The 15653-nt window shown below is 42.1% G+C and overlaps 1 protein-coding gene across 1 annotated transcript; it reads left to right on the plus strand.

The window, feature by feature from the left end:
- The first annotated feature begins 436 nt into the window (after positions 1 to 436).
- Positions 437 to 10703, plus strand: LOC133347702 (complement C1q tumor necrosis factor-related protein 1-like). The gene is made up of 3 exons (XM_061560201.1): positions 437 to 704; positions 6331 to 6565; positions 9337 to 10703. The coding sequence occupies exons 2-3, from the start codon at positions 6337 to 6339 to the stop codon at positions 9903 to 9905; spliced, it is 798 nt and encodes a 265-aa protein (XP_061416185.1). The 5' UTR covers positions 437 to 704; positions 6331 to 6336; the 3' UTR covers positions 9906 to 10703.
- The last annotated feature ends 4950 nt before the right edge of the window (positions 10704 to 15653 follow it).

A 15653-nucleotide genomic window follows, 5' to 3' on the forward strand; every position in this document is an offset into this window, starting at 1 on the left:
CTCAACACTGCTGATGAGGCCCAGAAGGTAAAACCCAACGTTTGCTTGCTTTAAACAATTCCTCTCAGTTAAATCTTGATTTGAAGCTTTCGTGACTGCAGTAATCCATACTCTTTGCTCCCAGTTAGTTTGTGTGGATGGCCAATCGACCAATAGGCCATTTATTAATTTTAATTCTCAGAGAAAAGTTTGTTCAGCTTCGCCCTCTAGTAAATGAAAAATGTGGAATATTTGTGGAACATTTGCCTAGTCGAATGAATGAGCAGGAGAAATATGCAGGTCATTAATACGGCGCGAGCATTTTTCCTTCCTTTGCTCAAGTACTTTTCCAGCGCAAGTCTCCGCTTTAAATAATGCACGTGTTGTCTCGATGGCTTTCGGCGGGCTGCTTGCCTGCGAACCTACTTGCTGTGACTGAGACATTGTGGCACACACACCACCACTGCTTTGAGAGAACTCTCGGCCCTCCCACTTGTGTGTGCGCACGTGCGTGTGTGTCTTTTCTTGGAAGCTGCCAGCACACAAAAAAAGCTCAGGGGCAGCTCTAAGGTTTTTTTTTCTCTTTCTCTCTCCTCCCCAATCTTTTTTTTTCTCTCCCTCTCTTCCTTCTGGGGAGCAGAGCAATAGACACCAAAGAGGGCCTCTCTCCGCCTGCCGGACACAGGAATCTGTTCAGAAACTGGGACACAGCGTCGGATTTAAAGGTGAGTTGCTCAAGGCTCCGTGTCTGTTGGCGTCTCAACAGACGGAAGAGGTGACAAGGGGACTGTGAAAAGAAGCGGAGCCGGCACAAGGCTGTACAGTGGCTTATGCAATGGATACATCTGTTTCTCGCTATTTTTCAAGAGTTTGTAAAGTTTAGGCATCTGCCAAGAAACACTTTCTCGTGTTTTTGTTATATATATATGAACGTGTCTTTATCCTTCTTGCATATACGTGTTTCGTTTTATTTAGCTATGACGTTCATTAAAGTTCGTCTTTAATTAAGCTAACTTTTGTTCAATAGATTGCGTTTAATAAGTCTGTAATGGTACTGTATTGTGAACTCTGGTTGATTCTGGTCATCGTTTGCAAAAGAGACTTGTTCACTCGAATCGCTTCCCAGCCAGTGAAATGTTAAACCTATATGCGAAGTTTTTAAAATTATTATTGTTTGATAACATTATTTAGCACTACGGTTCGTGGACGCCACAGATTTGCAGGTTTTGTTTACCATGAAGGTGCTCACATCAACCTCGAGTGGAGACAGAAACTTCTTTATAAGTTAATTTCACGCCTCATGCATCATTAGACCCACCCAACGGCGAAAACACAACTATTATTGGTAATATTATATGTTGCGCAAGTACACACATTTGTGTGGCTACAATATCCAAACATTTGCTTGCAATGTCACATCCTTTTTTGTAACATTCCATCGGCACCGCGGTGGTGTGACTTCGATGTATGGCAAATGAACAGCCCTCGTCCACATCCATTACCAATGTGCATCCCATTTGTGAACCCGCAGCTGGATGGATGAAGGCCTCCTCGATGCCGTTCTCTCTTGGTGGTGGTGGGTTACCGTAAGTCGAGGACTTCCCATACGGGACGTCCTCGACTTACGTATATATCTCAGGAGCGAATTAGGTTCATAACCCGATGTGACCGCCCCGTAGAACTTCTTCACGCTGTTCAGTGCGCGTTGGTGAAGTGGGAGCCAGCACCGTTTTACAAATCGATCGCCTCTGATAGCTATACACCGTGTGTTGAACTTTTTTTTGCAACCGTACCGTAAGCCAACCGTGCACATCGGAGGTGCGGGGGAAGGACAACGAACAAACACACAAAGAGCAGTTCTAAAGAAATTATTTTTTTCCAAACTAAATCTAAAAGTGCATATAGCTCCCAGTGGCTTCCTAATATTGGAAGGAAGAGCGTTCCAGATGGCCGCAGAAGCGCAGCTGAAAGCGCACGATGGCGGTGACCGTCTTTGTTCGATGGTTATGAGGACCGCAGTTTGTGTGATGATATTGGGCTGACCGAGGCCGGCAGTGAATATCAAGTTGCCGGGTTCATCGTGCAATGTGCTAACCCAAGGCCGTAGCCATGGAGTCAACATTGGGGGGGACCAAATCTTCCAGGGTGTCTGGGGGTCCCAACCCAGAAAAATATCTAAATTTGAAAACTAATTTCCTGCCTAAAATATTTTAAAATTCACCAACACATGGGATGGACTTTTCATTTTTTTTTTTTACAATAATGTCTAATAGTGTGTTGTATTACATTGCTCTGTTTTTATTTTTTTACCATTTCTTGTTTCATTGTATGTAATGGCAGAGATTAGGGATTAATAAAGTACAACCATAACCACAATCATATAAACATAAATCTATGCATTGATTTATATGAAGACATGTCCAGATATTGTGGCCAAGGTTTAGCAAATTGTTGTTTTATTTACATAGCATATAAATAATTTTTATAGCAATATATTGGGGGGGACATTTTAGGCATATTTGAATAATGGGGGGATGTCACCCCCCCAATATATATTATAATTACGGCCTTGTGCGAGCCACTTCGCCACCGTTGCAATGCCCATACATCAAGCATATTTCAGGAGGATTTTCTGAGAGAACCAACGAAAAAAAACACTGGACTGTCTGCTAGCAGCCAGCGGTTAGGCTTGCGACACAGGGAGGGGTAAGGAAATGCCATTCATAATGCTGAGCATACTGTATTGCACTGCGGCTGCGTTAAACGTTATATATAAGCACAGTAAAATGTTTTCATAATACTTAAAAAATGCGAATCCGTGGCCCATTTTACACAATTTTGTACCGGTCTCCATAATGCTTACATTCATAGCTGCCACGAACAAAGCTGCACGTAACACATTCATGCCGTTTTTGTCACTCCACTGCTGAATGAGGGATATTTTAACCAAGCTGAACACCGCTGGTTACTTTGGGTTAGTGAGCTGGGTGGTAAGGGTGCTGAATAATGAATGTTGCTGTACTGCTCTCTACTGCCCACAATACCTATTTACACATTTTTAGTGCATGGTGGACACCCTTCCAAGCACTTTCCAGGCTCCAAACTGCTTAGCTTCCGTAATCTGATGATATCGAGAGCACTCTGGGTGATTTTGTTATCGGCGTAGTGAAATGTGCAATTTACATCAAAGCGTAGATTATATTAAACACATCATTATTTGCATGAATAATACACAACCCTTTCACCTATTCTAAAAGTGCCATCCTCGACCGACTGATTGTGCCATCTGTCTACCAACGAATGGCTGCGTTTCACACGGTCTCTCTGATTCACAAGCCAATCAGAATATAGTTTTCGCAAGGATCATGGGACTACGTGGTGGTCAGCAGAAACAGTGCAGCAAAGTCCCTTGCTCTACTAGGTTTCTATGATCCCACATTTATTCTCCCTGCTTTCACCAACCCACACTGACCGGTGTGCTGAAGTATGGTCAAACAACTTCCACATGTGACACGACATTTGGGGAGGAATTCATCTAGCAGTGGATGACCACAGGTTGTACATGCGCTTGTACAGGAACTATACACACGACAAGCTGTATAATGATGGGATTACGAGAATGAGTTTACAAAATGCATCTGATAACAGTCCTCGCGAATGTTTAACTAAACAAGAAAATAAGATACTTAGCCATTGATAATTGCTAAGACCACCCGTACAGAATGGTTAAGTCTTAGTATGAACTCCTGCCAACTTCAGTTTACATCTGCAACGTCTTTCGTACAATGTGCAAGTTACAACGTGTTGTGTGTTCCAAAGCATATCGGAATTGTCACGACAGGACACATCTGTTTCCAATTGGAGCAATACCTTTGAATGAACTTTTGTTAAAAAAATAATTTAGTCATCTTTTAATTTTAACTAAAATGCGATTACGGCAGGTTAATAATGTTCTACATGCCCCTCAGGTGTGCTCAATTGTGTCTCCAGTTTGATTCTTCAGATAGGGGCCCTGCCTGTTGTGTATTTAGAGAGCAATTGTCAAATGAACCTTATAGCAGGACCCCTGGGTCATATAAGCCCCCAGGCCCTCGCATAAACATGATATTATAATGTAAACAAAAACTTTGCTCTTTTTCACCAATGGGTTTGAAGGATTGTAGAACGTGTTGTCTTGTTAAACTACGCCTTTAAAACTGAAAACTACTTACCTGCAGTACTTGTATTTAAATACACTATCGACATTTTTTCTACACCCCTCTGTCAATCATCGTGTTTCTCCAGTGTGGATTTGTGAACACACTTTGTAAACGGTACATAAAATAGTCCGCGTTTTCAATGCGCTGTTCATATTGTAACAAGCGTTTATACTAATGTTACTCTACAGAGGAGTGGGTCGCCGCTCCTCTTATCCGCATTGATACGAGCGGTATGTGGGGACTATGGCCTAACCACAAAAAAAAAACTATCTGCACAGATGCATACGGACAAGAGAAGTATTATCAAACAGGAGGAATTAACGGTGCAACGCATCTCATCTGTTAAATATCTGCAGGTAATAGGATTGTCATTGATTGATCCTGGCTGCAGACATTGGTAGGTCACAAATAATAATGAAGACAAGAGAGCAGTTTCACTGTATTATGCATCCCGTTATGACAAATAAAGAAATTAAGTCGCGTAGGCAGTTTGAGCAGCTTTGGATAAGACTTATGATCCTGCCCATACCTGAGCATTCGTCCTCGCTGTTGTGCTTGGACGACATGACAACATAATTATCAGGTGGGTCGCGGCATTTATGTGCGCGGTGGGACGGAGTCACCATAAATAAAATTAATAACGATTTTGACTTCCGTTTATTCGGGACCCCGGGGTCCCGCCATAAGGTTCAGATCAAGAACCGCGTTCCACCTGGTGCCGACCTTCGCCGAAAAACATCTGAATGCGCTAACTCGAGTTCGCACCACCCACGCCAGATCAGGTCACCACCTTCACGAGTGGAACAATCAAACGAACAAATGAAACTCGGAGTAAGAGAGTTGAGACAGTGACTAAACCATAGGGCACATTGCAAACCATTGCCAACTTCGAAAATGGAGGCAGAAGCACCAACAATTCACTCAGCCTCACCGAAGCCATCGCGTGCCTTTCTAACTTGGATCTGGATCTTTAAGTTGCAAATCCTTATGGCGAATGCAAGAAAACCAGTGATTCTTAACTGCACCCTGCTCCTGCACCTGCACCTTGTCGATGTTAAGCTTTTCTAAACAACACTTGCAAGTGACTGAGTTGAGTGCCTTTGTTCAAGCTGCACATCCATTTGGGAGGAAAAAAATGTGTGACCATACTTCATAAACATCAGCCAGTGTGCGGTTAGTGATGATACCAAACTAGCGTGGGGAGTGTGCCACTCAAATGCAGATGAGTCTCATCACTACGTCAAACACTGTTTATTGTCCATTTTTGTCAACATGACTGGGTGCAATGTCAATGTGTAATATATAGTGACCAAATGTAAAATATTAATTAAGTAAACATATTTCCCTCAGATGCACTTCACGGATGTCTTCAGGACACCATATACGTGTGGTTTCTGCCCATAAACAGATCCTATTACTGTATTTGTTTGGGATTTTGCAATCTGAATACATTACAATGACGTTAACCGATTTTTATATCGGTGTTTAGTAACATGTAGAGGCACACGCTTGGAATTACACAGGGATTATATAACATATTCAAGTCAGGGACATCATACTGACTGTCAAGATAAGAAAGTGGGCTTGGGCAGAACACATCGCGAAATTGAATGATGACCATTGGTCTATACTTATGACAAAGTGGCAGCCAAATGAGGAAGCACATCCGAGAAAATGTGACCGCAGAGCTGGAGTGAGCTTGTGTGAAAGAGTTAGATGGAGTGTTGAATTGCAAGACAGTAAGAGATGGTGAGGGCTTGGGGAATCCTTCATCCCTGATCATGATCAGTTTTATTCTTGTCCTTTGATCTTTTTGCCTATTGGCGTATGACCGTTACCTTCACCGATAGCTCCTTGTCGTGATTTCGCCACTTCTCTCTGTCTGTTGCTTCGTTTTTCATCTGAGACAGCTTTCATTCATTATTATATGCATGTATGTTGAACTTCTTTTCCACCATACGTAGTCAACCATGTTTGGCATCCAGTCAGATCATGGTCTTCTTCCCCGAGCATGTTTGGAGTGTTCCCTCTATCATTCATCCCTTGCAGCCGGTCGCCATGCATCCTGGTTACGTGTCTCATTAAAATGGGACGTCGATTGCTCACAGTTGGGGCTCTTTCGGTTGTTGTCCGTTGCCTCCTGCGTTCCCAGTAGGACATGCTGGTCCACGAGGCTGCACTTGTCCTTGCCCTCGTCGTGTTGCTGCCCGCTCGTTCGTTTGGGCTGGCTCCAGACGAATCGGAGGAGGGAGCAGCCGAGGAGAGCGCCGGGGCAGACGGGGAGAGCTGCACGCAATGCTGCCCCGGAGAGCATCGCGACGCCTATGGCAGCCCCTGGCACTCGCCCACTCCGATTGTCAGCCCACAGAGCCGCGATCTGCTCCAAGGTGGGGCCTGTTTTTAAATCCTTTATATTAAGTTCACTTGCTTGCGCGCTTACGACCGTGCAAATCTTTCGGTCGTTTTTTAACCCACTTCCCGTGATCTAATCGAGCTGAAATTTTGCACACAGACTCGTTGTGCGTGACAATTTATTTTCGTCAAAAAAAATTTCCACAATTTTACACTTTTTAGGAATTTTTTTTAAATATTTCATTACCAATTGCTTAATGGTGGCAGGCAATCATCTGACCCATAGGTGGCAGCCATCTGAAGCCAGAGGACGAGAGGACTCTAGCCGCCACGCATATAAAGGATTTATAGTGAAAAACTTTGTTTTTACGGGTTAATTTTTTGCATCTTACTTTTTCTCATTATTTTTCCCGAGGGCTGCACATTACATTGTGGTAATTAAGCGAAGGTTGTGCGCTTCAAAGTGGGAACATTTATATATTTTATGTAGATTGGCGAGGGTGAAAAGTTGTTGATCCCCAAATTCACCAACCTGCTCTGACCAGTGTGGTGAAATATTGTAAATCCACCACAACCCGCACAGCATGGGGAGACCCTCATCCAGGATTGGATGGACATAAGATCTGTACATATATAGTAAGAGGCCGAACAAAGCATTGAATCACCTATGCATAGTAATTGCTATGCTCATGGTGCATGCATTGAATTACATGTGCAGGTGTTATTATTTTCTATTAATTTCCTGTATATTATATGCAATCAGTTTACATGACCCTGGAGCCACTAGAGGCGGAGACCATTCACCATGATCAGGGCTCAGCAACCTAAATAACAAGAAGAGCTATTTTTTTTATATTCGGTAAGAATAAACAACTATATTTCAAGAGTCCTTCACAAATGACGTCACGAAGCAGGCTCTTAAAGAGCCGCATGCGACTACGGAGCCACAGGTTGCTGAGCCCTGACCACGATGTTCAACAAATAATTCTGAAATAAAATCACAACTCAGATTTGCCACGGTTCATTGAATCATTACACCGCTGTTCAATTACATTTTCCAATAAATTATGAATCACTCTTTTAATTATTGCTGACATTGCCTTGCTCCGTGTGTGTTTAATTGTTACTCTTTTGGTCTATTTTACGTAAACGTTTCTTGCTGGCATTACTCCTTTCGGCTCTCATCTTATGCAGCAGCGGTGCTTCAGCTGGAACAGTTCCAAATGCTCACCACATCCATCTCGCCTTATTTTGTTCTCACGATACTGCTGGTGGCCATGGGGAATGGTGGGCAAATTACGTGCTCAAGGTTAGCAGATGTGCTTAAGGACATTACTTAGGAATATAGGGTACAATAATGATACAATCATATCGGATTATTATAGATAGACGTCCCTGCTCCTAGCCAGCCTATAGCAGCGTTCCTGAAAATATCGAGTGGGAAACTAAACCTTGTGTAAAATATATAGTAGTGCAGGTCACGAGGCACGTGCAGAGTGTTCGTAAAATATAGCCCTACGAATAGCAGCATTACTTTTTTGTGAGTTTTAGGTTTCACTTGACAAAGTGAGTGCAGCTGTTGTTACCATTATTCAATAGTGTAATACCATAACGATGTATGTTTCCACGCTGAAATAAACGATTCGTTGCAACGAGAAAGGTCTTCTCTAGGGCACGTAAGAGTTCAGATCAGGGCTGCTCAACCTTTTCATGACCGCATAGCTTGTGGAGGTGGTCTGAAAATGTCACGGACCGCCTAATGCCAGCCACTTTGCCTTTCACGGGTCCACAAGCGCTGACCCATATGAACCATTGACCTTTGTTGGCTCCATAATGATAGCCACAGACCTCCCGGTTGAGAACTCCTCGACAAGAGGGTAAGCGAGAGTGTAGTGGCTGCAATGGGGTTGTGCATTGCAGGCCTGTATGTGCATGCGCATCCCTTTTTCCACTATTGGACGAGGGCCCTCCCTATGTTGTGCAGGTCATGAAGGTTATTTGAGCAAACTTTATCACATGTTTCAGTGTGAGTTGGTGAAGGCAGGCAGCATAGATGTGGGGGCATCAAAGTAGAATACAACAATTACATTTTGTTGCACTGCCTTCTGCTGACAACCATCGAGTTCCAAAAGTTATATTTTGAAGATTTGGTGATCATAGGTGTATATATAGAGTGATCATTCTTTATGTTACGTAGTATTTTATAGTTGCTGTACAATGGAGTCTAATAAACACAACTGTAAGAAAATGTGTAACTACAATGACAGTCATTTTTGTGAAGATGACACAATAATTTGTCTTTTTTCATTCTTTATTTTACCCAGATAAGAGCCCATTCAGATTACAATTATCTTTTTTAATGGAAAATTGGGTTATAGTAAAAATCAGGTGCACAGCATTGAAAAATACATTTTAAATGGCATAAAAACTATTACATTTGTAAACAAACCTTTAACAAAGGCAAAAGATTAACGGAAAGGAGTATACGGTATATGTATACATGTTCAACGTTTTTCAAACCATACGTAGCCAACCGTGCTAATCGGAGGTGCGGGGGAAGGACAACACACTGAACACAATGAGCAATTCTATAAACCGAGATAGAAGCAAAAATCAAAAGCATTTATACTCCAATTGTCCAAGTCTAACAATAATAATAATTGAAACTCCAGTCGTGCCATCTGGTAAAGCATTCCCTTGCAATGTGTATTCTGTGATACCAAGTTTGTCGACTGCATTTACATGTTGACTCCTGTGCCAATGTAAAAAAAAACACTTCCTTGGCATCATTCAACTTTGCGTGCAGGGGATAAAGGAGAAGTGGGCGAGCGAGGCAGGCAAGGACTGGCTGGCAAGGAGGGCAATGCAGGACCGATAGGTCCAGCTGGTGGAAAGGGAGACCAGGGCTTGAAGGGATCGTCAGGCCAGTCGGCCAAGAACCCCTTCTCCGCATTCTCCGTTGGGCGACGCAAAGCAATGCACAGCGATGACGGAGGGCAGAATCTGATCTTCGACCTCGTGTTCGTCAACAAAGCTAGCAAGAGCAGCAAGGGGGACTTTGACATGTTCCGCGGTCGCTTCCGCTGCTCGGTGCCCGGCATCTACACTTTCAACCTCAACGTGCACACGTGGAACCTCAAGGAGACCTACCTGCACCTCATGAAGAACGAGGATGAGAAGGCCATCCTTTACGCGCAGTCGGCAGACCGCAGCATCATGCAGAGCCAGAGCATCATGCTGGAGCTGCACGCCAAGGATGAAGTGTGGGTGCGTCTGTACAAAAAGGACCGGGAAAACGCCATTTTCAGCGACAATGAGGATGTGCACATTATCTTTAATGGCCACCTCGTTATTCCAACTGATGCAGAAATCTAGGCCAATGTGTCATCCTGTACAGACTGTTTATGTTCTGAAAAACATCTTAAAAAGAGCTTTGGTGGGTTCAGTGTTCGAGAATTTCTTAATATTTTTGACTATTGTTAGACACATCTTAAGTTGTTGATGCTCATCTCTGAATTTTGCTCATATTCAACTAAAAAATGTGTTATTTAAAGTGAAGTCCCAATTCTTGTTTAACATCAGAGCTTTACTACATACACAAATGTATTTGTAATGTGTTAAAACAACCCGAATATACATTGGGGGGGGATTTTGTTTTAATGAAATGTTTCAAACGTTAGATAGAAATAAGCAGACTCCTGAAATTATCAGAAGGTGGCAGCAAATCCTGGGTTAGTTGTCAATGACAAGTTGATAAAACGTTGAAGGAACACATTTTTTTCTGTATCCTTGGGTCTTTCGGTAAAGTCACGAAGATAGGTTCAACTAAAATTAAAAAAAATAACACATTTTATTTTCTTTGAACCTATCTACGTGACTTTACCGAAAGACCCAAGAATATGAATTCCTGCAATCACGAAAGCTTCAAGTCAAGATTTTAAATTAAATTGCACAAAACCTACAGCAGATGGCAGAGTAGAGGCGAGTTGAGACGGCGAGATGTCAATGCGTCCTACAGACTCAGACAAGTAACGTTGACCAATTCACATTTTGTTTATTCTAGTTACAGTATAATTTCAGTGTCAATGTATGTAATCAGAACTGTTTTTTTTAAAATGTACATTGGAATATTTCACAAATCTAAGAATAAAATGTGATCATGGAAACAATGAAGAGCTTGATACGGTGTATTAGATTTCCCTCCCACAAATCACGGTCATATTCCTCCACGTGCAATTGAATATTGCGCAGAGTTCGTGCCTATAAAGGGCAGTGTACTTCAATAGGGATTACCGTTGGTACGGCTATTTTAATACACACAATAGACAGGAAAAACAAGATCAAAGGGCTTGCATAATGCATAAGCATAATGTGCGTTGACTCAGTAATCCCCCCCCTCCAACTTTGCGCAAGAGCGCAGAAGCGTGGTCACCACATCTACGCCTCTATTTAAAGAACGAAACAGTTAGACTTCTCCACAAATATGGCTGTCGCCTGATGAAGCTAGTTGTAATTACTGGCGAAACGTCGTACTCAGATTGCAAATGTTGTGGCTTAGGCTCTCCAACACACCGGTGTGCTGTACTAGTGACGAATTGGCATGTTCTGTTTACGTGACAACCCTTACTAGTTGGCTGTGTCGGGTGGTGGCGGGTTTTTACGACACATTTATATATTTACGCGATCTAACCCAACACACTTCTATTATGGAGTCGTCGTATTGTTGAAATGTTAATTATGGTCACATGGGCTAAGTTGCCAGCAGAGTGCAGTGCAGCGAAGCGCATTGTTGTACTATACTACACTCTATCGCCTATACACCCCGACCTCACCACCCAGCACTGACCAGCATGGTGAAGTGTGGTCGATTAACCTCCTCGACATAAATAGTGTGGGATGATCCTCATACAATAGTAGGTCGATACAATGGTTGTACAATTGTACGTGAAAATATTTTAGAGTATTTCTCATCTTTACTTTAGGACTTGCTTGTCATTAAAAACCCTCCTCTGTGCAAAATCTTATATTTTGAGGTTGTTTTTTGCTAATTTTTTACAAAATATACAATGCCAACATTAAACCCGCATGTGCTGCTACATTGCATCATGTTTTCTGTGTCATACTCTATATAGATTTATATTTTCATGAAAATTGACTCAGCAGGAAAAAGATAAATGTTGGTTTCTTGTTCCAGAGTCTGTGTTTCTGGATACATTCCAAATCTGCTAAGGGAATATCTTATTGTAATCATTACAGGATGAAATATCATTTTCTTTCCATTGGAAAGAAAGACTGATGCAAAACAGTTTTGATTGCTCAGATGAGATGTCAAATCTTATCAATTACCCGCTGATATTTGCTGTATACTGTTGCAGTCATATGGTATGTATTATGCTCTCATTGAGCATTTCACTTTTTTTTTCAAACGTATACATTCATTCCTATTTTGAAATATAAATGTTTTATGTGATTACCATTTTGGACCGCATGAAGCTGCACACGTATGTATGCGCCGTATGACATAGTGGATAATAAATGGTTGACTCCGGTGCCGTAGACTAACTCGATTTCGCAGTGTGGTTCCGAGTTAATTATCTTGTTAGAGTACTGAGCCAAGCACCTTTAAGATCCCAGTCTCAAATGTCTGATAATTCCCTGTGGCACTAAAGGGCTTCTCAGGTACCACACGGTTAGCGATTACAGATCAGTCACTGATGACTGCACAAAAAAAATACCTTTCGAAATTGGTCATTTACTGCATTGAATCGCCAAGCGTTAAACGTGCAAAGCGACAGCAGTGAAAATTCATTTAATGACACAGAAAAGTAAAATAAGTTCAGGGCATATGAAATCTGGCTCAAGATAAACGTCTGTATACCGGCTTCAATTGTAGAAGGTGGACCTGGCTCAAAGTAATTAAATAAACTAATTGTTTGATGACGCTTCTGCTGCATTGGCAGTGGTGCACAAGTACAAATTATAAAACACTCAACACGCTCGTCAATAACACAGCGTTAAAATTACATATTTGTAATAGACGTGTTGGGGAATGGCCCTTCATAGCACTTTTATATGTATAAAGAGGCAAGCAAAAGAAGCTTGGAGTGCTTTTGTAAAACTGAACTTGATTATGAAAGAAACATATCAATGTGCCTAAAGAAGTACGTTTTCAATAAATGCATATTGTCTACGATGACATGGATGCGACAAACGGAGACTTACAAATAAAATAGAAAAGCTGCAAGGTATGCAATGATACATGTAAAGGTGCATGGTTGGAGTAAAAATTGAGAGACAGGCGGATGAAGACATGGATCCGAGAACAATTTCAAGTTAGACATCATTTTGATTTAAAGCTTTCGTGACTGCAGGGATTCATCTTCTTGGTTCTTTCGGTAAAGTCACGTAGAATGGAAATAATAATATAATAAAGTATTATATTATTTTATTATGTTTTATTTTATTTTATTATTTCCATTCTACGTGACTTTACTGAAAGAACCAAGAAGATTAGACATCATGTTGACTTAGAAAAAGAGTAACTGGACAGAGCAATGACATAATGCTAGAAAGCTGGATAGCCAGTAAGTCAATGTTGATGATGGAAATGACCACTGTAGAGTTGAAGTGATGAGATCGGCTGTGTGCAGGAGCTAGATGGATTGTTGCATCACAAGACGTTTGAGGGATGACGATTACCTGGTGAGACATTCATTCAGCAGTAGATAGAAAATGAATTATGATTATGCAGTTAGGTTCATTGAGTGCAACACGTTGTTGCTAAATCTGAAAAAAAAACACAATTAGGCTGCGCAACAACCTCCAGTCACGACCACAGAATGTATATCGTGTAAGGTCTCGCACATTTAAACAACATCAAATAAAACAAACTTGTGTCGATTAGTATTCATCGAGACATCGAATGTACTCGTCATTATTACTGCAGTGTGCAATTGACGTATTCAAATAAGTTGACCGTGTTTTCATTGAACAAATTTGAAGGCCACTTACACACCCCATTTTGTGGTCACGTGCGTAACAGGTTCCACACATGTGGATCGCCACTCCACAACCACGTTCTTAACGAATGCTGACAACATTTTTCACACGATGTGCCATGACATTAATGGAGCTGCATTGTGCATCTAGGCGCAGGGTTTAAACGTGTTGCAGCTGTGCATTAGCCCCAAGCCATATGGATTTGTGATGCTGCTCGGGTGTTTTGGTTAGGGGCCGTCCATAAATGACGTCACGCACCAAGAGGGGGGGGGGATTCAGACATTTGTGACGATGTGTGACGAGTGGGGGGGGGGGTTGAGAAATGTGACGTCACATCAAAATGCGTAACTTTAAATAAATATAGACAACACGTTCTACTTAATTTAATATACTTTTTAATAAATGTTTTCTCCTGCTGTCCTACAACATCAGAGTGCAGCACTACAATGACAATAGTTTAAAGCGATTTGAAGCATGTTTTATTTGGGGAAGGGGGGGGGCAGAGCTTTGTGACGTCATATTTGAGGGAGGGGGTCTGACTTTTTGTGACGCCGTGTGACAAGGGGGGGGGGGGGGGTCAAAAATCGTCCAAAATCGCTTGACGTCATTTATGGACGGCCCCTTAGCACACCGCACTTGCAATCCACAGGTCGCCCCGTTCATTTCATTCCGCAGGAGTGGCAGTCGACACGATGATGCACGTTTATTAACGCCCTCTCCCCGCGTCTGTCCACCCAGCAGGTCAAATGGGTGCACCGCGGCTTGCCGATCGGTAAGTCGCCCGACGCCTGTGTGGTAGGGTAAAGTGTGGGTAACACCTCCTCTTCTAAGATGCCTGACCGCAGCATGGAGTCAGCCAAAATCATTCACTCGATGTGCTTTCGAGAGCTCTTTTTTTGTGGCGGTCCTTTCCTTTAGCAGTAACATGAGCAAGCGATTGCAGGACCGCACCTTCAATTGTATCATATGGATTTTAACAACACTGCCATCACTATTGCAATGAATTAGTCTCGACTAGGTGCTAGGTGTACTTGTATGTATGTTGAACTTCTTTTGCACCGTACGTAGCCAACCGTGCTCGTCAGAGGTGCGGGGGAAATGCTGATGCTGTCTTTTCTTGGATTGCTGTCTTTTCTTGGATTTTTTGTTTGCACTCAGTCACATATTCAATTAAAAGATGTTTTTTTGTTCATGTTTTTGTTTTTTGTTTGTTGCGGTTGCACTCGATTCAAAAGCCGAATGGCTCACAGGGCTATACCTAATAAATAAACTTGAACTTGAGAGTACAAGTGGAATGATGATGCATCAATTCATCGATTAACATCGATTTTTCGGCTCATGGTATATGCATCGAGTTAGGCCTATAAGAGCTGGTGTTTTTCAATTCGTATATGTTGTAACCCTTGGAAACACTTCAGGTGCTACCCCTCCACCCCAATTCGTTGAACTATTGTTTATTTATATTATTGGATAATGGCCCTGAATTGTAACACTTTTATTGAATTGCAGGGTGTCGGAGAGTGAATCATTCTTTCCGCAAAATTTGAGAACCTCACCTAAGTGACATAATTCGCTATTACATAAACATTAATAACTTGTGGCATAATTCTCATGCCATTTATATGCTAGTTTTATATACTTTAAAACACATTAAAATCACCTGCAACAAATTTTTTTTTTGACCATTAAATTTCATTATTTTTCATGAGTAATTATCCTTGCTTCATTTGCGAAAGGGATCTCACATCATATTGGGCTCTGGAATAATGGAACTCTATTGATATATGAATACTGACCATTGCCCAAAATGTCAAACATATATTTTCCTTTCAGAGCATTGTAATTGACAAATGTTTGCATCTTTTGTTATTTGGCGGTGATACACCGTCGTCGGCAGAACCTGACAAAATCCTGCACGTGGAGTTGATTTACGTGGGTACGCCAGTGCGTCGGTGAGATCTACACGATCTTGACGGGATCGTGGCTGGCTTCAGTGGCATGGCGAGCGGCGATGACCTGAGACACTTTGCCCGCTACAGCCTTCGTCCGTCTTCACAGCCGTTGAGACCCACGGTCTCTGCCTGTCCTGTCATTGACGACTTCTTGGGTCGCTTTTAGTCTGGA

The sequence above is a fragment of the Lethenteron reissneri genome, chromosome 26 (assembly GCF_015708825.2).
Source record: "Lethenteron reissneri isolate LAM-NWPU_2019-01 chromosome 26, ASM1570882v1, whole genome shotgun sequence".
Taxonomy (NCBI): Eukaryota; Metazoa; Chordata; class Hyperoartia; order Petromyzontiformes; family Petromyzontidae; genus Lethenteron; species Lethenteron reissneri.